Source organism: Staurois parvus, unplaced genomic scaffold, assembly GCF_062004578.1.
Source record: "Staurois parvus isolate SC_StPar_1 unplaced genomic scaffold, SC_StPar_1.0 ptg000031l, whole genome shotgun sequence".
NCBI lineage: Eukaryota > Metazoa > Chordata > Amphibia > Anura > Ranidae > Staurois > Staurois parvus.
Genome location: NW_028317827.1, coordinates 13,604,386 through 13,631,389, shown reverse-complemented (window position 1 = coordinate 13,631,389; position 27,004 = coordinate 13,604,386). Strand labels below are relative to the sequence as shown.

The 27,004-nt window shown below is 39.8% G+C and overlaps 1 protein-coding gene across 2 annotated transcripts in view; it reads right to left on the bottom strand.

Moving 5' to 3' along the window:
• Positions 1-25,869, bottom strand: part of LOC149470817 (sodium channel protein type 2 subunit alpha-like) — a 136,886-nt gene extending 111,017 nt beyond the window's left edge. For both annotated transcript variants that reach the window (XR_016307948.1, XM_089660183.1), the window contains exons 1-3: positions 25,785-25,869; positions 17,272-17,400; positions 2,620-2,711 (exon numbers count right to left, since the gene is read on the bottom strand). Coding sequence is in view for 1 of the 2 variants with exons in the window: in XM_089660183.1 (XP_089516309.1) it covers positions 2,620-2,711; positions 17,272-17,400; positions 25,785-25,864 (301 nt within the window). In the remaining variant the exon portion in view is untranslated. The remainder of the gene's footprint in view (positions 1-2,619; positions 2,712-17,271; positions 17,401-25,784) is intronic.
• Positions 25,870-27,004: the final 1,135 nt, after the last annotated feature.

Sequence of the window (27,004 nt, the reverse complement as noted above, 5' to 3'; positions counted from 1 at the left end):
CACATTTCTCTGATTTATCAGAGGAAAGTCAGGATGCTGGTTGTCATTTAAAACCTGTTTACTCACTTACGTACTCATTGAGTCATTTAACAAAAGGTCTTCTAATGACCTTGTCATTAGAGAAGTATAAGAGTTGCCACTGCTCTCTCCCTCCCAACAAAATGCTAGTTTACAGTGTCTGGTATCAATACTTTAAAGTAGAACTATAGGCAAAACTTTTTTTTTTTCATTTTGGATAGAGTATAGTATTTATTTTGTGCCATCTGTATCTCAAAATATCAACCAAGCCACTTTCTTTGGTCCTCCCAAAATCTCCTGCTATCTAGTTCCTGTGTCACCTCCTCTCATGCTCGCCTCCAGGACTTCTCCTGAGCTTCTCCCATCCTATGGAACTCCCTGCCCGAATCTCTCCGACTATCTCCTAATCTATCCACCTTTAGACTATCCCTGAAAACCTTTCTCTTTAAAGATGTCTATCCTATTTCTAACTAATACATTGCATTTCTACTTTCTCCATCAGCTCATCCCCCACAGCTATTACCTTTTGTATCACTTGATCCTTCCTCTTAGATTGTAAGCTCTAATGAGCATGGCCCTTTGATTCCCCTTGTACCAGATTGTATTGTAACTGTACTGTCTGCCCTCATTTTGTGAAGCATTAAGCAAACTGCTGGTACTATATAAATCCTGTATAATAGAATATTAATAATTGGAGAGACTTACCTTCACTTCCTGTGCCATAGCCAAAACAAGAAGTGAAAGTAGGGTAAATCTCCCTAATGGGAGCACGGAAAACAATAAAAACCTATTGGGTGTTCTATTTCCTCTACACTATGTCAAAAACTAAAAACAAAAAAAAACAAAAAAAAAAACACACGTTTTGCCTTTAGTTATACTGTAAGGCATTGACCCTGACCAAAATGAGTGCTTGAAAAGTGTCATTGTTCCTTGTTGCTGTTCTTCCAGATCAGTGAGTCAGGAAACCAATGCAATCCAGTATGACAACCAGGTAACTAGCATTTCAAAAAGAATGGTCAGCATTGGCAATCTTCCTAATTCTCCTTAATGCTGATTTTTGTGGGCTCTAAGCAACATCCAGTTCTTATTTAACCTCTTGCCGTCCGCCTGCTGTTTATAAACGGCAGGGCAGTGGCAGTCCAAGGTCGGGTTGCCGTTCCTAAACGGCACCCGCCTTTTCTAGCTGTGCGCGCTCCCTAGGAGCGCGCACCACCGCGATCCGGTGTCCGCTGTGTCCTCCGGACACAGTGAAACACCGATCGTCGGACGGGACCTCTGTACGAGGTCCCGGTCATGTGATCACTGATTGGCGAATCAGTGATCACATGCAAAGTAGTAAGCAAGATGTCACTTGTGACATCATTGCTTACTACGTGTGAAATCTGTGAATGATCACAGAGGTCACATGGTACAAGGCTATTCACAACAGCCTTGTACCATGTGACAAGCTGTGACCAATCACAGCTCACTCAGTATTTCTCAATGACTGCAAGAATGCAGACAGAGAGAAAGAGAAATGATTGCTTTTACATCCTATATGGGTGTAAAAGCAATCAGTGTAAAAAAAAAAAAAAAAATCTTCATCACCCCCCACAAGTAGTACAGTGTCACCATGGTGACACTGTACTGCTAGGGTGACAGTATGTAAAAATAAAAAATAAAAATAAAAAATAATATAAAAAAAAATAAAATAAAAATGTAAAAAAAAATGTTTAAAAATTATAATGTTTGGTTATAAACTAATTTGGATTTTTTTTTTTATTAAAAAAATAACGGAATAAATTTTGGCCAAGATTTAGGATGAAATATTATTTATTTGCAAAATTTTATAAAAAAAAACACTTTTTTTCAAAATTTTTGGACATTTTCATTTACATAGTAAAAAAAATAAAAATCCCAGCGGTGAATAAATACCACCAAAATAAAGCTTTATCTGTCTCAAAAAAATGGTAAAAAATTCATATGGGTACAGTATTGCATGACCGCGCAATTGTCATTCAAAGTGTGATAGCGCTGAGAGCTGAAAATTGCCCTGGACAGGAAGGGGGTAAAAGTGTCCAGACAGGAAGTGGTTAACAATAAAAAAAACAAAAAAAAAACAAGGTCTGCTATGGAGAAGGAATGTTAACTATTAATAATTACGTTGCACACATAATACAAAGAAAAAAAGAAAACAAATGTATTTAGAGTTACTTTGCTATTCACACATAGTCACAATCAGTGAGTAAGTGGAAATCTAGCCCATCAGAATGCTACTGTAAATGACAGAGTTTGAGATGACCATCAGGTAGTTATTTAAAAAGTTATTTTAAGTTATTTATTTAGTCTAATATTGGATATTAATATATAATTCCATATAAGTGCCAGCAACTGAGTAATACTAATGTGTCTGTGGTATTTCAGGTCTGCTGGGCAGAGGTACCCAACAAAGTCCTTCTTCTTGGGGACTTTGGGAGCAAAATCTCCCCACTTCCCCCCATTTTCAACACAAACTCTGTCAAATATTTGAAGAATGGGAACTCACACACAAGCACAAAGACGGACACTGTACACAGCTGGATGTACAAGGGGGCCTGACACCTAACACCAATGACACCTTACCTGGAATTACAGAAATAGTTTTCAGGGCTCTTAATACTCTGAAAGTTCGCAGAGGTGAAACATTGCCTAGGTTTACAAATTCTGTTACATACCTGTAATATTAATATTGAAAGTTATTGACAGTAAAATTCATGATTTGTCCTATTATCCCCTCTACATGTAATTACATTCATCTTCCTTAGATAATATGCTGCTTTATACTGAAGACTTATCAGCCAAGCAATTTCATGTTGGAGCACAGGCTGAATTTTTCACTTCCTATGGAGAAAATTCTCCGGACGCAGGGTCATGTGATTCTCCAGCACATATGCTCATTAAACATGTATAGAGTGCCTTCTGTTTAGTGGCAGAGACAATGCCTGTACCCTAAGTTCCTTATACAGATAGATGAAGGCAAGCAAGATTTGAGCATCAAAAGATCTTATTTAGGAAGGTTCTTTTCATAAATGTTTTAAACAGACCAATGTGCATGTTCATGGCTATGGATGACTACTAGAGATGAGCGAATTATTAAAAAATTCAATTCGGCTGATTCGCCGAATTTGTGGAATAAATTTGATTCGATGCGAATTTATTCGCTGCGAATTTAACTTATAAAAAGGGTTTCTAGGCTTCAGAGAGCCTTTATATTAGTGCAGAACACTGTACCTTTAATTTAAATGCCCTTGGAGTCTGCTGGGGAAGAGAAATAATACTGTCAGTCAGTATGACATGCAGATGAGTGCCGTCGATCTTAGAATCACCGCACACTTCACTCATTTGGGCAGTCACGGGCCAAAACCAGAGTGTGGAGCCACAGTGTGGCGGTGGAGGCAGCAGCAATGGGAGGCCATACAGCACCCTATGACAAAATGGAACCCACCAGCAGTGTGAGGAGACCTAAAAGTGGCACATGGCAGAGTGTGGCGATGGAGACAGCAGCAATGGGAGGCCGTACAGGGACCCATGACACACTCTGGACCTGGCAGCAGCATGAGGAGGCGGTACAGGGGCCCATGGCAAGAAGAAGAAGAAGAAGAAGAGGATGAGGATGAAGAAGAAGAAGAAGAAGAAGTAGGATGAGGATGAAGAAGAAGAAGTAGGATGAGGATGAAGAAGAGGAAGAAGAAGAAGAAGTAGGATGAGGATGAAGAAGAAGAAGAAGATGAAGAAGTAGGATGAGGATGAAGAAGAAGAAGAAGAAGTAGGATGAGGATGAAGAAGAGGAAGAAGAAGAAGAAGTAGGATGAGGATGAAGAAGAAGAAGAAGATGAAGAAGTAGGATGAGGATGAAGAAGAAGGAGAAGAAGAAGTAGGATAAGGATGAAGAAGAAGAAGAAGTAGGATGAGGATGAAGAAGAAGAAGAAGTAGGATGAGGATGAAGAAGAAGAAGAAGTAGGATGAGGAAGAAGAAGAAGAAGAAGAAGAAGTAGGATGAGGATGAAGAAGAAGAAGAAGAAGTAGGATGAGGATGAAGAAGAAGAAGAAGAAGAAGTAGGATGAGGAAGAATAATAATAAGAAGAAGAAGTAGGATGAGGATGAAGAAGAAGAAGAAGAAGAAGTAGGATGAGGATGAAGAAGAAGAAGAAGGATGAGGATGAAGAAGAAGAAGAAGAAGGATGAGGATAAAGAAGAAGAAGAAGAAGAAGAAGTAGGATGAGGATGAAGAAGAAGAAGAAGAAGAAGTAGGATGAGGATGAAGAAGAAGAAGAAGAAGTAGGATGAAGATGAAGAAGAAGAAGTAGGATGAGGATGAAGAAGAAGAAGAAGAAGAAGTAGGATGAGGATGAAGAAGAAGAAGAAGAAGAAGAAGAAGAAGTAGGATGAGGATGAAGAAGAAGAAGAAGTAGGATGAGGATGAAGAAGAAGAAGAAGAAGGATGAGGATGAAGAAGAAGAAGTAGGATGAGGATGAAGAAGAAGAAGAAGAAGTAGGATGAGGATGAAGAAGAAGAAGAAGAAGAAGAAGAAGAAGAAGTAGGATGAGGATGAAGAAGAAGAAGAAAAAGAAGAAGTAGGATGAGGATGAAGAAGAAGTAGGATGAGGATGAAGAAGAAGAAGAAGAAGTAGGATGAGGATGAAGAAGAAGAAGAAGAAGAAGTAGGATGAGGATGAAGAAGAAGTAGGATGAGGATGAAGAAGAAGAAGAAGAAGTAGGATGAGGATGAAGAAGAAGAAGAAGAAGAAAAAGAAGAAGTAGGATGAGGATGAAGAAGAAGAAGAAGGATGAGGATGAAGAAGAAGAAGAAGAACTAGGATGAGGATGAAGAAGAAGAAGAAGTAGGATGAGGATGAAGAAGAATTCCATTCCAGCAAAAAGTGTATCTGCAGAGAGCTCCGCTATTTCTGACAGTTCTCTGACAGTTCCTTCACATTTACAGCGGTTGAAACATTGTATCTATTTGTTTCCGAATAAAAACATCTGTATCCTAAATGGAAACAAATAGATACAATGTTTCAACTGCTGTAAATGTGAAGGAACTGTCAGAGAACTGTCAGAAATAGCGGAGCTCTCTGCAGGGACACTTTTTGCCGGCTGTAGAAGGGATGAAAATCGGCCGATCGGGGAAAATTCGATTCGTGCATCCGAAGTTTGCTAATATTCGGATTCGGCGCAAATCGAATTTTTCCTAATATTCGAAACGAATTCCACTTCGCCAGGTTCGATTTGCTCATCTCTAATGACTACACACATGGCGCAGCCTCTCGCAGGAAACAATAGCAATCATGCAGGAAAACCCAACTCAATGAGGGAATGGTTTGGCCAGAAGAATGCCTAATAAAGTTGGAGAGTGCATACAAAAGTATAATCAGTCTGCAAAACTGATTCTATATCTCTAAGCCAGCATTTCTAAACTTTTTTTACTCAAGAGGAATCCTTTAAATCATTTTCAGGTCTTGGGGAAACCCTGCAAAAACCAATTTATTGGAGGTCAGGGAAAAGGTCTTCTTACATTGGTGGCCAGTAGGAAGAATTCCCCACCCCCTACAGTAGTAATGACACCCTTTTAGACAGCTAAAAAAGATCATTGGTGTCATACAGCTGGCTCTGCCAAGTGGTGTTGGAATTATGCAGGCACCTTCAAATGGAAAGTCAAGCAGCCACAGCTCAAGGAACCTTTAGCAACCTTTTTGGTGAAACCCTGATTAAGGGCAGCTCTAGGCACCTTTAACTGCTCCTGTTTCAGAGAATGTCCATAGACAACTCTGGCAATATGGTGTCATTGAAAGCGGATATCCTGCTGAATACAACCTTTACAGTTGAAACAAGGGGGCAATAAAAATACAATTCCCCACCCCCTACAGTAGATATGCCACCCTTTTCGACAGCTAAAAAAGATAATTGGTGTCATGCAGCTGGCTCTGCCAAGTGGTGCTGGAATTATGCAGGCACCTTCAAATGGAAAGTCAAGCAGTCACAGCTCAGGGAACCTTTAGCAACCTTTTTTTGGTGAAAGCCTGCTTAGGGGCAGCTCTAGGCAGCTTTAACTCCTCCTGTTCCAGAGAATGTCTATAGACAACTCTGGCAATCTGGTTTCATTGAAAGGGGATATCCTGCTGAATACAACCTTTACAGTTGAAATCAGGGGGCAATAAAAATGCAATGCTATTATTATAAAACACCATGTGTAATAAAGATCACAAATTCCAAAAATTTCTTCAAATATAAAAGAAAAACTTCCACCTTCCACCCGTGCAGAAACCAACATCAAATGCACTCACCAGAACTTGGTGAGTGAGAAGCCTTTAGGTAATTTTAAAGGGATCCTAAACCCTCTTTAGCATCCACTCTATAGAATTCTTCACCATCCGAATAGGCTCCACCATTCAACCAGGAGAAAGAAATCTCAAATAGTGTAATATTGCCAAATAATAATAAAATTTTCAAACAGAGATTAGGGTCACTCACATGTCAGCAACTTGTAAAAGGCAGATTTATTAAATATAAAAGCCTCCAGATGAAACATGAGCGTTTTAACAGCCTTCTTATTCCAGGAATCTCACATCAGCCACAGGATAGAGCAGTGAATCCACACAGACCAACACAGCTCCCAAAGATGGCCGCTGGAATCACCATTCAGCGTGCGCTCCACTCACCGGAATTGACGTCCGACGTACGAGGTATGGACCGGAAATGCATCAACGCATTTCGCCCCTCCCATCGGGCGTTCTCAAGACGGATGGTGAAGAATTCTATAGAGTGGATGCTAAAGAGGGTTTTGGATCCCTTTAAAATTACCTAAAGGCTTCTCACTCACCAAGTTCTGGTGAGTGCATTTGATGTTGGTTTTTGCATGGGTGGAAGGTGGAAGTTTTTCTTTATATTTGAAGAAATTTTGGGAATTTTTGATCTTTATTACACATGGACTTTTGGTGTTTTATAATAATATAATTGAGGACACTCACTATTAATTTATGCACTTTATATAATAATTTTTTATGAGTGGATTTAGAAATCTATTTTTGCGCTGTTTATTTATATTTCTTATTGTTTGTGTTTCTTCACAATTTGCACAGCAGCAGTTTAGATTTTGTAGTTTTTTGGAGCAGGAATACGTTTTTCTTTTTAAAAATGCAATACTGCCCATCTGTTCTCAAATCTGTCCTCTGAAATCTGCACCCTAACTTGGTGACAGTGAAAGGACCATTCCCTTTTCACTGGAAAAAGGGAAAAGACTGGTGCTAGCTCACATGTAGAATCTCTGGTATCGCAACTAGGGTTGCATTGATACCGGTATCAGTATCTGAGCCGATACTGAGCATTTGCATGAGTACTCGCACTCGTGCAAATGCTCCCAATACCAGAAACCAACACCTTTGCGGTACAATTTGAGCCAATACAAAATGAATACTGTCATCCCGGCAGCGAGAGGGTAGAGTGGGACGTTCACAGCGCGATGTCAACACATGGGATGATATGACTTATTATATATTGTACACCTACAATTGTGAGTGCAACTTTACTTGTGTTACACTTATTTAATAAAGGTTGCTGGCTGCACTAGGAGGCTGAGTGCTCTCTTGCGTTTTGTCTGTGATTTGAACAGGAATGCGGTCCTGTCCAAACCACATGTGGTTTCCCTGCAGGTGCGGTGTGATTTGAGCCATTCATTTTGTTTGGTTCAAATTGCATTGCAAATCACCCACATGGAAACTGCACGTGATTTGGACAGGAATGGCACTGCATTCCTGTTCAAATCACATGCGATTCTTTGCAGTGCGATTTGGGCCCATTCATTATGATTTTGGATCTACAGTTGTTCGGCAAGATTGCTGGTTAGACAGTGTGTTATATATTGCCAGTATATAATCCACCCACAAATATGCACAAGAGCATGAAATAATGCTCACAGCAAGCATTTAAAATTACATCAGCTTTACAAATTTTGTTGAGACAAAATATAATACTCTTTTCTTGACTGTACATTTTACTTCTTTTATTATCCCTACAAACATGTGTTTAAGTGACTCTCTCATGGGGTTAAAAAAATTCAATCAGCACTACCCTGTGAATAAAACAGCTTTTTTACTTACCTGTCCGATGGTCCATTTACAGAAATGTCACTCTGAAGCAGAGCTCCTGGCAGCGATTGTATTTGCTCCTCGGGCTGGCTGAGTGTTGGGTCAACCTGCGGGTTGATGTGATCCCTTCTGTTAACAGGTAGCCGCTGCAGAACACAATAGAGATGTAGGAGTTGATGGGAAGAACCACAGTGGCCTCAAGGGGCACCCTATTCCATACACCTGGAAATGTGGGACAGGTTGGTTGTATGGTGTTCTGCTACAAGTTTCAGCAAACGGATGGCCAGACAGGTAAGTAGAAAGATGTTTTATTTACAGGGTAGGGAATTATAACTTTTTTAGTCCACTGAGAGGGTCACGTTTAAAGCTGAACTTCAGGCAGATATAAAAAACACAAATGAACGCAGCTCTGTATTTATTAATACATTTTCAAATGTGTTTTGTAAATGCAAGCAGTGTAGGTATCTGAATGAGACTTGGTTTCTGCCTTTAGCAGTCCACTGTAGAGCAGAATTCAGACTGGGGGAGGGACAAGCAGCACAAGAAGTCAAATTCCTGTGAATGAATGATGTGACAGTGTGGGTGCAGCCCCACACAGCCACACTGCTTTTAAATTGTGACAGTGGGTGCGGGGAGAAGAACCCCTGCCCACTGTCCTGGTGGGGTGGAATATGGTGGTGCAGGCAGGTGCTGTATATTAACACGTTACATGTTACACACTAAATACAGGTGAAACATGTCACTGAAAGTGAACTTTAAACTCCTGGAGTCCAAAGTGTGCAAAGCTACAATAGTTTGTGGCTTCTGACCTGCCCTCTAGGGGGCAAACGCCCAACAAGCTATAAACAGAAAAATCAATTCTGTTTGATGTTCTCCTACTGACGTCATCACGCTCCCAGAACTGTTTATCGCAAGCCAGCTTGGTGATTATGAACTATATTGATTTTATTGAAACATGAGTGTATTTCTAGCTTTGAATAAATGCTTAAAAAAACAAATTTTTAATTCTTACACTATGGCGAAGCCTTTGTGTGTTTATCTTTCATGAGTATATCATATTCATTCAGATATTGTCATTTAGGAAGTGGCTGCGTTTAGGAGTGGTGTGAGTTTATTGACATCCAAGAGGAAATCCTAGAGCGTTGTCTGACCATTGTTATGGTCAATATTAACTGGTAAGTGTCCATCTGATTATCACTCTGGGTGAGGTTGAATGTTATAAACATCGTTTTATACTGGTATTGGAAGAGTGTTTGTAGTACTTACTCTTGCACCTGATGGGACTTTATTTGGACAATTATTTATTAATAATGTGTTCTTTTATCTTTTTCTTTTTGAACATCTGAGATATATATGAGATATATATTATATGCTTCTCTATTACTATTTGTCTTTCATTATTATCACATTTGTGAGTGCAGCACAATATTACTTTGTTATTTAAATGGGAAGGGATATTTTCTAGTGTGTGTGTCTGCTGCTTAGTATTATTTATTTCTTTAGGCATGCTCTGCAAAGTTTTTTTTTATTTTTATTCTGCTATGCTGTGTAGCAGAGCTCTGTTAATTTTAGGATTTGATTGACAATAAAACAATTCTTTGTCAGGTAAACAACTCTGATATATGTATTGAAGTTGTGTATTTTATCTGTTTTCCTAAATTTAACGTTAACAAAAAAAACTAAATTCTATATACTGGTGTCACTAAAAGCCCAATGACCACATACAGAATCAGAACTAGGGTCCCTCTGTTTTTTTGTAGAACAATGTTACTGGTTTCTTTTGACTAGTTTATCCAATGTTAAACAGCTTTTGGTAAACCACAGGTAATGAAAACAGTTTATGATGCAAAAATCCAAAAGCAGAGGCTACCTTCAGTGAAAACTGCAAGTCAAAATGATAATTTGCAAATCTGGACCATGTAATTTCAAGCCTAATCAGCCCCTTCCCACCCCCAAACCTCCCTATTGGTCGGTAAGGCTGTCAGTCATAGTGGACAACCAATGGGAAGTCTTAGCAGATAGGCTGCGATGAGGCAAACTTGACATCTCAGGAAAAGTCAAGATTTGTATAATATAGTATTATTCCTTTTGTCTCTACTAAGAAAAAGTCAGTATGCAGTAGTTGTGCTTTGTCCTCTGACCTTACAGACCCAGGAACAGTTAAGGCTCCTGAAACAAATTAAATTCCAGCCATGGGTGGCCCCTACAAGCACAAAGAGGCTGGTCAAAAGTCAAAATTTAAAAATTGACTGAAATTATCAGTATATAAGGCCCCATGTACACGGAACACTTCTGAACGATAGAAACTGACTGCTGGAAAACATAGGTTAAAAAACATCTGTTTAACCATGTTTGCATAATGCGTTTATGTGCGTTTGCGTTTAGAAGCGTTTTTTAAAGATAAGCACAGGAGAACCTCCCAAATGCCCAGAATGCACTGAAAAGTGGTAAATTATTAACTATTTCAGACTGTTTCAGAAAAATACACAGAGTAGAAGCAGACACAGCAGTATAGGTTGAGATAATTAGGTGTCAGTTGCTCATTAACATTTCTTTTGTTTCCAAGGGTGGGATAGGTCTCTAGTGGAGTGAGTCATTAAGGTCACCTGGCAGGGGGTCTTCATGAGGAATTTGAGGTGTGAATGGTCATTCCAATGTGTGACAAGCTTGGTAAGAACATCCTGTGTTCAGTGTTTTGTCCATCTGAGTACCTTGAAAACACTTTGCATGCATGATGAAAAAAGGCTCTGGACAGCATCGGGAGTTAAAAAAAAAATTCAGACGCAAACGCTTATAAACGCAATTTGCTGTGTTTAGACGCATTTAGCCACATTTACAAGCGTTTTGTGTTTGAAATGCTTATAAAATTGACTGCTTAATGCAAGTTTTCTGTGTTCAAAAAAACGACTGTAAACTCAAATGCCTGTAAACGACTGTAAACGAAGATGTGTACATGGACACATAGGAAAACATTAGGGTGAGTTCAGGGGCTGCTGAAAAAAATGCTGAACAGCTCCTAAACGTGAGTTTATCAGCTGCAGTGTACATGAGCCCTAATAAAGTTGGATATACACAAAATGAAAGTCAGTTAGTTCAGCAGGAACCAGCACACTCTTGGTACGTGGGTTCCATGGTCTGTTCATGGTGATGCCAGAAAACCAGCATTTAATCAGCGCTTGTAGCTAATGGCAGTGTATTTTAATGATGGGGTAGTTCCCTCTGTCAGATTACAATCGTGCAGCAGGGGAGATCCCTGTATCAACATCACTTGTGTGGATGGAGGGATCTGTGAGGGTTTTTTTTTTGTTCATCCTATTCAGGCAGCCATGGGCATCACACTTGCTAAATACAATAGCCGACAGTGGAGACTCATCCATCCATGCTGTTAGCAAGGATGAGGGAATCAATTGATTTCTTAACACTCTCACTATTATCTCATCTGATATCACAACTTGGCAAACAAAAAGTTATTCTTGACAGCTGCCGCCTCTCTAGTGAGTGTAATCCCTTCCTCCCACCTGTTCCCGGAGTTTACAGTAATCACCTCTCCATGCTGATTGCAGCTACAGCGGAACTCGGGAAGACAGTCTGTTCAGTAAATAGGGAGTCACGTTACCATGGCTTCCCATTTTCTGTCATCTGACATCCTCTACACATATGACTTATGCTGCATGGATTAAATAATGTTAGTATTTGTGAATGTCAGTTTGTCAGTGTGAGTTAAACCATTAAATGTAAAAAAAAAAAGGCTCATTTAAAGTAAACCTTTCCCAGGAGAAGATTGGGGACTGCTTTTGCTGATCTCTCTCTCTCTAAATATGCTACCTGCCTGGCTGTTGCATGAATCCTCTGGATTTAATACTTCAAGTTACTGGCCATGAACAAAAACAAAAAAGTTGGAAGCCTTGATCTGCATACTCATTCCAAGGCAGTCCACAGATGATTCATTTATTTTCTGTTCAGCCAACGGGTTATAAAAAAAAAAGAAAAAGACTCGATTCCCCCACCCACACATTTGATGTGGATGGGGGAATCCTCCCCACCATCAGAATACACTGATCAGCGCTGTAGGCTATAGCTGACAGCAGTGATAAAGTGGATACTTTCCAACAGGGCTGTTGGCACAGAAATCAATCTGTAGATCAAGCTCAGTACAACCACCCTGCCCATACATAGACTAACATTCAGCAGGGACTGGCTGAATTTCAATCCATGTATGGCCGTCTTTGCTTAGGCAAGGAGAGAGAATTAGGGAAAAGCCAACTGTAAAAATGGACAATAGTCCTAATAATAAATAATAATTGCATACAATAGTAACATTAACCGCTTTATTGCTGCCCTATAGCAGAAATACTGCTACAGGGCAGCAGTGGTGTGCGAAATCATGTATATATACATGATATTGCATTTCCGGGTAGGGGGCGTGTGCACCCTACCTTCGCCATTCGCTGCCTCGGCTGTCAATCACCGGGTCCTGGCCGGTGATTGCCGAGCATCTCCGAGGGAGTGGGGTGGGGGAGAACTGTTTGTAAACAAAACAGTTCTCTCCCCTGTCAGTTCCTGCACATTGCTTTGTATGGCTGTGCATAGCACAGCCATACAAAGCAGTGTGCTTTCAGTGACGCACAACTACAGCCCAGATAGTAAAACCGCACACAGCACACTGTTAACCCTTTGATCGTCCCAGATGTTAACCTGCCCAGTGCCATTAGTACAGTGTCAATACTTTTTATTGTTACTGGTCACTGTATTGGTATCACTGGGGATGTCAGTGACACCAAGTCAGTTCCCCCGCAGTGTCAGAATGCCTGCTGCAGTCCCGTAGATCACCGCCATCACTAGTATGAAAAAAAAAATTTAATTCCAGTATATATACCGCCATTTGTAAATGCCATAACTTTCACGTAAACCAATTAATTTACACGTATTGGGATTTTACTGGACATGTTTAATAGCAAAAAGTCTAAAAATTGTCAGTCCTTTTATGTTTATAGTGCAAAAAAAAAAAATTAAAAACACACAGGTGATCAAATACCACCGAAAGAAAGCTCTATTAATGGGGAAAAAAAGGACATACATTTAATTTGGGTGCAGCGTCACATGACCACGTAATTGTCAGTTAAAATAATGCAGCGCCGTAACGCAAAAAAATGGCCTGGTCAGGAAAGGAGGTAAATCTTCTGGAGGGCAAGTGGTTAATCAATGAACAAAAAAGGCAGAGGTAGTCTGAGATACTAAGTAAAATGCAACACTGATGTAGTAGGGGTGGTGTAGCCAACTCTAAGACAAGACAGAATGGAGTGGCACAAATACTGCCACGGTGCAACTTTCTCAACCTTGTTTACATGGAAGAACCCTTTTAAATAATTATCAAGGCTCAGGGAACCCCAAATGGTAATTACTATATCTATAGCACACAGTACATTAGTGTGATGTTCAGTGGGAAGAATGCTCCTTAGATTTGTGGTCATTAGCAAAAATCCACCCCTACAGATAGATAAAAAGACCATTGGTGTCAGTGGTTGCTTATTTGAGAGGCAAGGATTGCCCAATGCTCAAGGAACTCCTAGTTGCTGGAGGAACCCTGGTTGAGAAAGGCTGGTGTAGTATATTAACCTCTTCCTGCCCTCTCACCTATGTGCCTTAAAAAAATGTATATGCTGTGATTCAAGTGTGGTAAAATATGTAAACATGTCAAAAAAACTGAATGCGTGCTAATGCAGAACTATTGTCAAAAAAGAGCCCAACCCAACCAGTCAGCCTGATCTTTGCTTTGACTAGAGATCATATAACTAAATTCCCAAGCATTTGGCTAGCTAGGAATTGAAGAACACAGTAAGGTAAATATTTTATTTCTTTGGTTACATTTTTACCATAAGGCTTGGTTCACATACAGTTGCAAGAAAAAGTATGTGAACCCCTTGGGATTCCGTGGAGTTTTGCATGAATTGGGCATAAAATGTGCTCTGAACGTCATCTAAGTCACAACAATAGAAGAACACAGTCTGCTGAACATAATACTACACAAACATTAGATGTTGCCATGGTTTAACTGCACATAACATGTAAACATTCACAGTGCAGGGAGGAAAAAGTATGTGAACCTTTGGACTTAATAACTGGTTGACCCTCCTTTGGCAGCAATAACCTCAACCAAACGTTTCCTGTAGTTGCAGATCAGACCTGCACAACGATCTGGAGTAATTTTGGACCACTCTTCTTCACAAAACTGTTTCAGTGTAGCAATATTCTTGGGATGTCTGGTGTGAATCGCTCTCTTAAGGTCATGCCACAGCATTTCAATCGGGTTGAGGTCAGGACTCTGACTGGGCCACTCCAGAAGGCGTATTCTGTGCTGTTGCAGCCATTGTTTTGTTGAATTACTTGTATGCTTTGGGTCATTGTCCTGTTGCATCACCCATCCTCTGCGGAGTTTCAGGTGGCGGACAGATGGTCGTACGTTTTCCTGCAGAATGTCTTGATAAACTCTGGAATTCATTTTCCCTCAATGACAACAATCCGTCCAGGCCCTGAGACAGCAAAGCAGCCCCAAACCATGATGCTCCCTCCGCCATGTTTTACAGTGGGGATGAGGTTTTGATGTTGGTGTGCTGTGCCTTTTTTTCTCCACACATAGTGTTGTGTGTTCTTCCCAAACAACTCAATCTTGGTTTCATCTGTCCACAGTATATTTTGCCAGTAGTGCTGTGGAACATCCAGGTGCTCTTTTGCAAACTTCAAACGTGCTGCAATATTCTTTTTGGACAGCAATGGCTTCCTCCGTGGTGTCCTCTCATGTACTCCATTCTTGTTTAATGTTTTCCTTATTGTAGATGTGTCAACAAAAATGTTAGCATGTGCCAGAGATTTCTGTAGGTCTTTAGCTGACACTCTGGGATTCTTCTTTACCTCATGCAGCATTCTGCGCTGTGCTCTTGCAGTCATTTGTACAGGACGACCGCGCCTAGGGAGAGTAGCAACAGTGCTAAACTTTCTCCATTTGTAGACAGTCTGTCTTACCGTGGACACATGAACATCAAGGCTTTTGGAGATACTTTTGTAACCCTTTCCAGCTTCATGCAAGTCAACTATTCTTGATCGTAGGTCTTCTGAGAGCTCTTTTCTGCGAGGCATGGTTCACATCAGACAGTGCTTCTTGAAACCAATAAACCCAAAACAGGTGTGTGTTTTTTAAGGGCAGGACAGCTGTCAGCAACACATCCAATATCATCACACTGATTGGAGTCAAGGTTGGCTCACTCCTGGCTCCAATTAGCTCTGGGAGAAGTCATTAAGCTAGGGCTTCACATACTTTTTCCTCCCTGCACTGTGAATGTTTACATGTTATGTGCAATTAAACCATGGCAACATCTTATGTTTGTGTAGTATTATGTTCAGCAGACTGTGTTCTTCTATTGTTGTGACTTAGATGACGTTCAGAGCACATTTTATGCCCAATTCATGCAAAACTCCACGTAATCCCAAGGGGTTCACATACTTTTTCTTGCAACTGTATATGCATCTTGCATTTGATGCTTTCTCCGGTGCTTTTTGCAGTTTGTTTTGCATTTCTCTACAAGCATTTTTACCGTTTTGTTCAGCTCTTTTTTTTTTTTTGTTAAAGTGGACTTTTTTTAGTTGCTGGGCATAATAATGCATTACCATGCATTTCAGCAGCTTCTCCATTGAACTCTATTGTAGCAAAAACACTGCTTTTCACTTTTAAAAAAGTCCCTGACCCTTTCCAAAAATGCAGCAACTCAAAAAAGCATAGATGTGAACATGTTCCATAGGAAACCATGTTAAATGGACTGTAGTGCTTGTAAACCTCAGACATGAAATACTGTATGAACAAAGTGAATCCCTGTATAATGTGTACTTATCTCAATTAAGAGCCCTAAGTGTCATTTCTTTCTGCTGCTTCGTTATTCTTCTATCAACATAAATCACTTCTAGCAAGTTTTCCTGACACCAAGAGAAAAAAAGGTGACAGGGGAGGGACCTCCAGCAGATTAACAGTCTCAGTTCTGTTCCTGTGTGCTGTGTGAAAGGGTGTGTGTCCCTTCCCTCCAATCAGCTCTCAGAGCTCTCCTCGCTGAGATCTGCAGAGTATAATTTCAGCTCTCCTCTCCCTTTTTTCTGAACTCTCAAACAAGCTTTTTAAATGCAGCACTTTGAATGGCTGTAGAGAAGAGAAGACTGCAGCTAGACAGGTAAAACTTATGTAGGAGGATTTGAGTCATCTCTGTGTATCGCTTGAAGCCAGTCACTTCACTGGGTATATGTAAGGGTTTACAACCACTTTAAAGCAGAACTACACTGCATCTGAGCACAACAAACCAAAACCGCTATTTATTTCATTTTTAATACTCAAAGGAAACTCACCCATCCATTTATGTCTCCATGCTTCATTTTGCTGAAAACCCACTTTAAAAAACACCCCATAGTATTTCTGGCCATGGCCTTCTTGAGTAAAGGCAGGAGATTCATGTAGCATTTACTTCCTTGAATCCATCTGCCCTTAGTTCAGCCATGCAGGCGGGTATGCTTAGCTGAGAAAACCCCTCCTCCCCTCCTGAAGACTCCTGGGATGAAAGATATTATTTACCTAGGTCTGGTAACCAGGACATAACTTAAGAAACATAGGAAAAAGTTTATAACAAGTAAATATAGTATACTTTCCTATCTATCTAATAGGACTAGAAGCATAAGGATTAAAAATAGTAATGCTCATTGAAAGAGTGAATTTTCACTTTAAGAGACTGGGAAGGGAAGGTTACTATAATTTATCTTTTACATATACTGTTATGTGCTTGAATGGAGCAGCTATGAAAAATATGCTGGTTGTGAATTTTCGACCAAGGTATCCTTGGAAACAACAAAAACCCAACTGTCTTAAGCACATTAAAATACAGCTAAAGAAAACAAAGAAATAAATGTATTTTTATAACATGCAGAAAAATCACCCTCTATCCTTTTGGCATGGAACCCAAGAATCTACGGGAATATGATTTTTTTTTTATACATCTTTTACAGGAGAGATGTCTGGTTCCAATGTAAATGGCCCACTCAAATTTATGATGTGGTTATGACTAAGACTAAGTTATTAAGTAAATGTTCAATTATGGACCACAAGAAGAATACTTACGCTAGCAAGATGACACTGAAATCCAGCCAATTCCAAGGATCACGCAAAAAAGTAAACTTTTCTAAACAGAAGCCCCTTGCAAGAATTTTAATCAGCGATTCTAAAGTATAAATCCCAGTGAAGGTATATCTGAAAGACACAATTAAAGAGTCCTTGTGGTGTATGAATTATTCATGAACAACAAGAAAACCATTATACTAAAAATAAGAAAAATAAACTGCAACAAATACATCTGAATATAATTACAATATTAGAAACAATAAATGAACCCTGGGTGATTCAGTGGAGCCGTGAACAAAAATCAATCTTAAAGTGACAAATTATAAAATTGATAAGAAATTGATAAATAAAAAGTCCATAAATTAATTCCAAAGTGATAATCTTCTATTTACTTCCCAAAACTAAAATCACCACGTGTTCAAGAAAAAGCGTTCCTCCTTATGGGTATACACTCACCAAATTTCCATGCCTCCCACTCTTATGGTCGGCATATATCACTTTGAAAAACTCCAAATGGGGAGGTAATGTGACAATATCAGCATATCCACAATCATCCTTGCTCCTTTCCCCCAGATGCAATGTCCATGAAAGAATAAAAGGTAAAAACTCCAATGGTGCAGTACAAATAACACCTTTTATTAAATGAATGCAGACAGCCACCCAAAAGATAACTGATAAAAACACGCCTGTAGATAATATGTATGGTAGTGTGATGGATTGCAAGCAGTGCTCTCACCACCGCCAGATCCCAAACAATGGAGCTCTCGTGTCACTTCCGGTTCCGATACCAGACATCATTTCTGGTTGCCACACAGCCTCAACTGATGCGTTTCGTCACTTCCGACTTAGTCACGGGGCCCTATGCCGACCATGAGAGTGGGAGGAATGGAAATTTGGTGAGTGTATACCCAAAAGGGGGAACACTTTTTCTTGAACACGTGATTTCGGTTTTGGGAAGTAAATAGAAGATTATCACGTTGGAATAAATTTATGGACTTTGAATTTATCAGTTTCTTATCAATTTTATAATTTGTCCCTTTGAAAAAGATTTTTGTTCACACGCCACTGAATCACCCAGGGTTCATTTATTGTTTATATGATTTATTTAATTTTAAGGTGGCAGCAGTGTTTAATTTGGATGTATTTCACTTATTTATTCACTTATGTTGTTTTTTGTAATATTTGTATGCATTTAGCGCATAGGTCTTTTTCACATAGAATTACAATTTTGCTCAATCTTCTAGACCGCTTTAAAATATTTGGACTCCTTCAATACATAGAGCAAAGTGCAATGATGATGTGCCAACTATGGTATTCCATACCATTCAAACATATCACACTGCTATAATCTTAGAAGTAAGAAGATAATGCTGCCAAAGGACAGTAATTCTGAATTCAGTCAGGGATTGATTTACTAAAAGGTAAATACTGTAGACTGTGCACTTTGCAAAGTGCAGTTGCACTCCGCATGTACAGTCAACCCAGAGCTTAGTAAATGAGGTAAAGCTCCACTTTGTAAAGAATACCCGATCACATGCAAGAAAATTATTATAAAAAATTTATTTTTTACTTGCACATGATTGGATGATGAAATTCAGCAGAGCTGCTCATTTACTAAGCTCTGAAGAAAATGCACTTTGCAAAGTGCAGTCTGTTTGCCTTTAGTAAATCAACCCCTCAATCTCTTAATCTGGTAATCCCTGCTATAGAGGACAGTCAGGTCCTCACCAATTGCCATTTCAGTTAAAGTGATATTAAAGTCAATTAAAAAAAACAAACATGTTATACTTACCTGTTGTGTGCAGTGGTTTTGCACAGAGCAGCCCGATCCTCCCCTTCTTGGGTCCCTCGTTGGTGCTCCTGGTCCCTCCCTCCTGTCTTTGGCATGCTATGGGGGCACCTTGCTCCTGAGTTGCTGCTCTGCATGTCCGTTCAGACACAGAGCCGTGGATCGGACCTGCCCCCTTTCTCTCCTTATTGGCTCACTGGCTCTGACAGCAGCGGGAGCCAATGGCTTGGTTCACATATACACATTTTACCTGTGATGCTTTCTCCAGTGCTTTTTGCAGTTTGTTTTGCGTTTTTCTACACACGTTTTATAGCATTTTGCTCAGCTTTTTTTTTTTTGTTAAAGTGGAATTTTTTTGTTGCTGGGAACAATAAAAATGCAAAACACAAAATGCAACAAAAACACACTACCATGCATTTCAGCAGCTTCTCCATTGAACTCTATTGTAGCAAAAACACGGCTTTCTGCTTTTAAAAAAGTCCCTGACCTTTTCCAAATGGCAATTGCCAATGGCTTCCACTGCTGTCTCAGCCAATGAGAAGGAAGAGTCACCGGAGAGCCGAGGCTCTCATGGACATTGCTGGATCACGATGGGGCTCAGGTAAGTATTAGAATGCATGAAGGTAAAAAAAAAATGTGAGCCTTTACAACCACTTTAGGCCACTTTCACACGGGCGTTCGTGTGTCCGTTTTTCATGTGACCGTTTATGGATGAAAAACAGACCCCCATGTATTTCTATGGACTTGCGGATGTAAATGGATGAACATCTTTTTTACATCCGTTAATGGCCACATCCGTTAACATCTGTTTTTTTTAACGGAAGAAAACCCTATTTTTATTAAAAAACCCAGAATGGACGAAAAACGGATGTCAACAATATTAATGGATGTAAACAGACCAAAAACAGATGTAAATGGATGAAAATGGATGTAAACAGTTGAAAAGTGGGTGAAAAGCGGATGTAAACGGATGAAAACAGATGTAAACCAATGTAAACAGATGAAAATTGGATGTAAACGGATGAAAAACAAATGAAAAAACAAATGAAGAAACGGATGTAAACTCACCCGTTTTTTCTTTGAAAAAACGTGACTGAACAGAAGAAAAAAAAATAGAATGCCCGTGTGAAAGGACCTTTAAGCAGCTTAGGCAACTTGTGCCCATTCTGCTAGTTGGACAGGGAGGGAACATCTGTACCATGATGAGGGCATCGCTCTTCTTTCTCTCACTGCCAGCAAGCTACCAGTGTTAGGTTGACAGCACTTTCAGAGTCACTCCCAAAGCTGACCTGACCTTGGAGTCCTGCTTCTACATTGGAGCTGAAGAGTGTTTTAAAGTTAAACTCTGGTTCTGATGACAAAAATCAATTCCCTCCAAGTTACCTTGCAAGCATCTACAACTGTCTGCTATGTTTGTGATGGGTTGGGTCTGGCCTGACTATAACCACTTGATCAGTCTCAGTGTTGTAACACAAAATTGGCAGTTTCAGGATAGCCTAGCACATGACTTTCTATCACATCAAGTATAAGGTCTTGTTCACACCATGTCTGAGGAGCTGCGCTGATCTGCATAGAACAACCTAGACTCAACACAAGGTCGCTGTGTTATTACGCAATACACTGTGCTACAATGTGCTGCGGGTGTGTATGTTAAGTTAATAACACCCCGAAATCGGTTCGCAAATGCGGTGCGATGTGCAGAATCAGATTGCATGGGTGCGAATACCCATGTGATCTGATTCTAGTGCGGACCAAAAAAAGGGTCCTGCAGCTTTTTGGTGTGGATGCGGTGCGATTTAGGCCATACATAAAGTATGGCTTAAATCGCACCGCACAGAATTCGTATATGATTTGCACAGGATTGCAGTGCGGTTCCTGAATCACATGCGATATACCGCACCGCACAAGTGTGAACCCAGGCTTAAAGCTTTTGTTGGATCAGCCATGGCAGGAGGGGAGGAGGGGCAGGCTGGATCTTATGACTATAGTTAGAAAGCACTTTGAAACTTGGGGCAAATAGTTTACATGTACTTTGTCTCACAGATGATAGAACGTCTTTAAGCCCTGGTGCACAATGATGTGGTGTGGAATTTGCAGCGCTTTCAGTGCGAATTCCGCACCGCATTAGAATCGCACCCCGTTCATGCAAACTGCTAAGGGTGTGTATGTTAAGTTAACAACACCCCAAAAGAGATCCGCAAAACGCAGTGTGATGTGCAGCATCGGATCATATAGGTGTGAATACCTATGCAATCCAATTCTAGTGCGGACCCAAAAAAGGGTCCTGCACCTTTTTTGGTGCGGGTGCGATGCGATTAGAGCCATATGGCTCCATTTGCACCGCACACAAATCGCATGTGATTTGCACAGGAATGCGGTGCGGTTCCTGTGCGAATCACATGCGATATACCGCACTGCACATATGTGAAGCCGGGCTTAAGTGGTATTAAACCTAAAAGCAAGCATTTATTATATTGCATCTTACCAGTTCTTACATGCGGTGGCTGCATTAGTTCATTAGCTATCTTTTTTATGCCTACTTTATATTTTCACCTGGTGATTCAGCCAGTAAGTCTGTTGTTTTTCAAAAGAACAAGTTGTCCTGCAGATGTAGCAGGTACAAGGTTGAGACAAACCAATTACTACTGACAGGGGTGCTTACAATGATCAACTTTAGTTTACTTATGCAAAACCTTTATCCCCAAAGGAAAAAAACTGTTTGCTATTACCGCTTATAAAGTGTTAGCTGGAGCTCAGCTTCAATTTGTTAGTGTATCTTAATCTGATAGTTCATCTAACACTCCCGCCCCCCCTCGATTAACAATGCAACTGTCCAAAAGTACTCCTGTGCTCCTTCATTCAGAGTGGGGACACTCTGATACAGGAGGTGTGTTACTGGCGAGATCAGCAGGTGAAAAAGCCTAAAAACAGAAAACTAATGCAGACACCACATCTACGAATTGATGACCTGCACTATATTAAATTTTTAGGTTTGGTCTTAATACTGCTTTAAAGAATACAGTGGTGTTTCCTCCCCACCTGCAGCTTGCTGAGTGGACAGTGAGCCTGGGTTTACAGAATCAATAATAAATTATAAAACGACTTCCTGCGCTAAGAATGAGGCTCTATCCCTATAGCTGCTGACACTTAACCTCCTACCAATGTGAGTCCAATACAATAAATAAATAAATAAATAGTGCAGAGCTAAACCATAAATCTAAAATAAATATATATATATAAATAAATACAAAATAAATATATATCATATAAAAGTGCAATCGTGCAAATACAGTATTAATTCAATAAAGTGAGCCTAGGTTTACACTTCTGCGGTGTGGCATATTGCATGTGATTCACACAGGAACCGCACCGCATTCCTGTGTAAATCACATGTAAATTCTATACAGTGTGATATGAGGCATACAATTTTTACGGCTCAAATTGCACCGCATCCACACCAAAAAGGTGCAGGAGCCTTTTTTTGATCCTCACTAGAATCGGATCGTATGGGTATTCACACCCATGCGATCTGATTCTGCACATTGCACCGCATTTTGTGAACCGATTTCGGGGTGTTTTTAACTCAACATGCACACCTGCATTGGTTTACATGAACAGGGTGCGATTCTGATGCAGTGCAGAATTGGCATAGAAACAGGTGCAAATTCTGCACTGCATCAGCTTAAGGAGCAGCAACACGATGATAAGACAACAACTCTGTTCTCTTCTTCCATCAGCATGTTCCCTGTCACCAGCAGAGCATCCTAGTGCTGCCTATCCTCCCTTTCAGTCTGAATGTTGCTGTGCAGGGAGGACAACAGCTGATATCTACAGAGATTCAGATACTGATGATAGTTGCATGTAAACAAAAAAAAATTTAGTTCTTTTTCAAAAAATAAACAACTGCTCTAAATATTTTTTTTTTCTTCGTCTGGAGCTCAGCTTTAATCTTTAACATCCCTGGTCAGCCCAGTCAGAGTGACCCATATTTGTGAAAGGCTTGGGGAGTCCCTCTAGCCCTCAGTCTGCAGTCTGCCTGATTTCTATATATATCACAGCCAGAATTCTTTGGCATTCTGCCCACAGTTGTCATCTTCAGCTGCTGTAATTGCAAGTATAGATTCAATTTTGCTTCCTTACTATAGAAGATGAGTTACAAAGTGCCCAAATAATTTATTGCTTTGGAAAAAGATCATCTATAAAACATATGACCAGCATGGATTTGAATTCCCTATTCGTTTTTCCACAGTAAAGGTGCCCACCTAGTAAAGTCACTATGTTCTCCATCAAAACTGCAATACAGGTGCACCTTGGTTTATGAATTTAATGCATTCTCCAGGACGTTTCGTATTGCAAAAAAATTGTAAACCGAAAAGCGGTTTCCCATAGGAATGCATTGAAAACCAATTAATCCATTCCGGAGGTCAGAAAAAAAGTTCAAAAAAAGTTGCTGTCACTATAGGTCAGTGCAGGTTTTTTAATGTAATTACCAGCTTTTTTTTTCTTCACTCTAGCTCAGAGAATCAGCTGTCACTTTTCCCCCAGTTAAAAGAAAGAAAGTTTCCTTTTAGTTTATCTCCCAAGTTAAAAGAAACAATGTTTCTTTTTAGTTTATTTCCCGAGATAAAAGAAACAAAGTATCCTTTAACTCCAGGGAAAGTGACAGCTAATTCTGCGAGCTAAAGTGAAGGGAAAAAAAATGGCAATTGCATTTAAAAATCGGCACCGACATACTCTTCATATTGCGAAAAAAATTTGTAAACTGAAGTTTTTTTATTTATTATGGTGCCGGTTTTTAAATGTAATTACCGCTTTTTTTTTCTTCACTATAGCTCAGAGATTCAGCTGTCACTTTCCCCCCAGCTAAAACAAACAAAGTTTCCTTTTAGTTTATTTCCCCAAGTTAAAAGAAACAATGTTTTATTTTAGTTTCTTAAAAGAAACAAGGTTTCCTTAAACCCCGGGGAAATTGACAGCTAATTCTGTGAGCTATAGTGAAGGAAAAAAAGCTGTCAATTGCATTTAAAAATCGGCACCGACAAACATTTCGTATTGCGAAAAAAATTCATAACAAATTCATAAACCGGGCATTATTTTCAATGGATTTTCATTTGTAAACCGAAAACTACATTAACCGAAGCGTTCTTAAACTGATGTACACATGTATATTTGAACAATCATCAGGAGACACAAACAAATACGTTGGAAGTTCAAGTTAAACCAGAACTTTTGAGTTTATATAAAAAAGAACAAATTTCAAGGAGTGGAAACTGCTACATTTATCCCATCATTTAACTAAAGCCTGGAAAGCTTTGGCATAGAAAGATTTGTCAGTACATCTGAACCATCCTAGGACAGCCTGCTTCACTGAATCATCATTGTGTTCACTGTCCCCACAGCAAGATTTGTTTCTCTTATGACAGGTTATGCATCAATTATCCAGGATCAGGCATTCCATGCACTGAATGTTCACAGGAATGACTTCTGTGGGCTGGACACCACCACAGTTGGGATCATCATTGATGGACGTACTGGACGTACAGCCATCTTTGAAATGTTTACACCATTCAAATGTCTTACTGCAGTTGAACGTCTCATCACCGTACTTCTGTAGATATCTGTGGGTTTTACGCCTTCGTTCACAAGAAACACACTGTTCCATGCACACACTAACACTGCTGTCTGCCATCTTGATTAACAATCTCTGGACTGACCCATGACATGTGCGCTGCCTATCAGTAATAGGACACATTTGCCACTTACTATTTCATGTAGTACTGCCACCCTAGCATCCCTTTTTATAATAGTAAAATTAAAGTCCCGATTTGACTTGAACGTCCCTAATATATTATAGTAATTTTGTTCTACTTATGGAGACTTGCCCAAGTCCTTAGTTGGCAAGAAACTCCCTTTGAAAACAGACAATCAGAATAATTAAATTTTGGCACATGAGTCATGGCTAGGTAGGTGAAAGCAGGGGACTAAGTGAAGCTTGGCAACCCAAGTATTTCTAGGACACTGTCTGGTGAATTCCAGAACTACCTGCGCCTAATTCAGGCAAGGATTTGTGCCAGTGTTGGTAACGTTACTGACATGTGTGACAAATTCAGGTTGTTCTTACTACCTCCACTTTAAGAATCTATTGCTACAACAGCAACAAATTCTAAAAGAATTACCGCCAGTTCTCCGTTTAGGAAACTGGCAGTAATTAAAGTGATTGTAAATGTTCTTTTTATTTTACCAGGTTTATACTTACCTGCTCTGTGCAATGGTGCTCTGCAGGTGAGAGCTTCACAATAATTAGATCTGACACAGACACCAAAAGGAAGAGCAACTAACAGAGCACACCATGCAGCCACAATTGTGATGCAACATATAAGAACTGGTAGGACATGGATTGGATGCAGTGTGATCCAGACTATGAAGTTGTCTATCCCTTTTCAAATAAGGACAATTTACTGTAGGTGAATGAATACATTGCCATAGGGGAATTGATCAGCCATGGCACTGCAAACTACAGCCACAACATGTGAGCTCATCAATAGAGGGCAAGGCAAACAAATGACACAGGGAATATGACTAAAATGATACCTAGCCATAAAAAAACAACACACCTGAAAGTGTACCATGCCTTTAAACAGTTAAAATGTATATGAGGTCTTCAAGTTAGATCCCAAAAGACATTAGCGGTCATAAAATATACAAAACTCATATAGATACTTACTCTACATTCTTGGCCCATTCCGGGGGATTACTCATGGTCATGAACACACAGTTGGTGAGGATAGTGAACATTATGAGCATGCTGAATAATGTATACCATTGTCAAGGAAGCTAAGCATTAATATGGTTTGTTATAAGAGTCACTAAGGTAAAATAAATATGACAAATGAATTGCTCTGGCACCGTTGTTGTAATGTAATGTCATTTCTTCATTACAGCACAAAAGGCTGCTACCCTACAGAGTTAAATATAAGCTTTGCTTATGCTTTTTTTTCCTTCCATTTCCCGAATACATACAGGTGAAACAAAACCGCCTATTGAAAAAGAGAGAACAGCTTTTGTGGCAGACATTAAATCAAATAGTGACTCACAAAACAGTGAATAGGAGCAGCAATTGAGAGGAAGAAAGAAAACAAAATTTATGGAACCCCAGCAGACTAAATTGCATGACTCTCTCAATGTGATTGCTGCTGTAAAAGGAAAATATGGTGACTTTAAAATGACAACCGCATATGTACCTTATATAGACATAGAAGTCAAATGTGCAAAGTATACATTGAAAAACTTTCAATAAGGATTAAATTCTTACTTTCAATACTTTCAAAAAGGTTTGTACAATAGTGCTAACCTTTACAAAGTAACCAGCATAGCTCCAACCCGTGAATTCTGGGCCACACATGACTCTAATCTACCTTTGATGTTGCTCTCAGCAACATCTTGTTTCTCTGAAAGTTTGAATGATCATTTGTAGCAAGTATCGATTTATGGAGCATCATTGAATTATTTAATTATTATACACCATTGGCAATATCTTGTAAGATTAATTCAGGCCCATCCCTGTTCAGACAGAACCATGTATGGGCAGGCTGAATGTACCCAAGTTGATCGATCGATCAACTTGGGTACAACCAGGCTTTTGGTTTTTACATGTGATTATTGCTAGCAGATATTACAGCGCTAGCAATAATCACTGCTTTCTCCTAGCAAAGATGGCTCTGCCCCCCCACAAGGAGAACACAATAGCTGTGTGAATGGGGGAATTGAGTGATTTTTGCAACCACAGGTTTCAGGACATAAAATCGCACCACCTATGGCTGGCTTAACTTCCATTTGTACCTTTTTTTACAACACTGCCCAGACCAAGTATCTGCAGATCCTGAAAGAGGAGACAGTGGAGAAGGGGTATGTCCCTGTCCCCACAATGTAAAGACAGAAGTGACC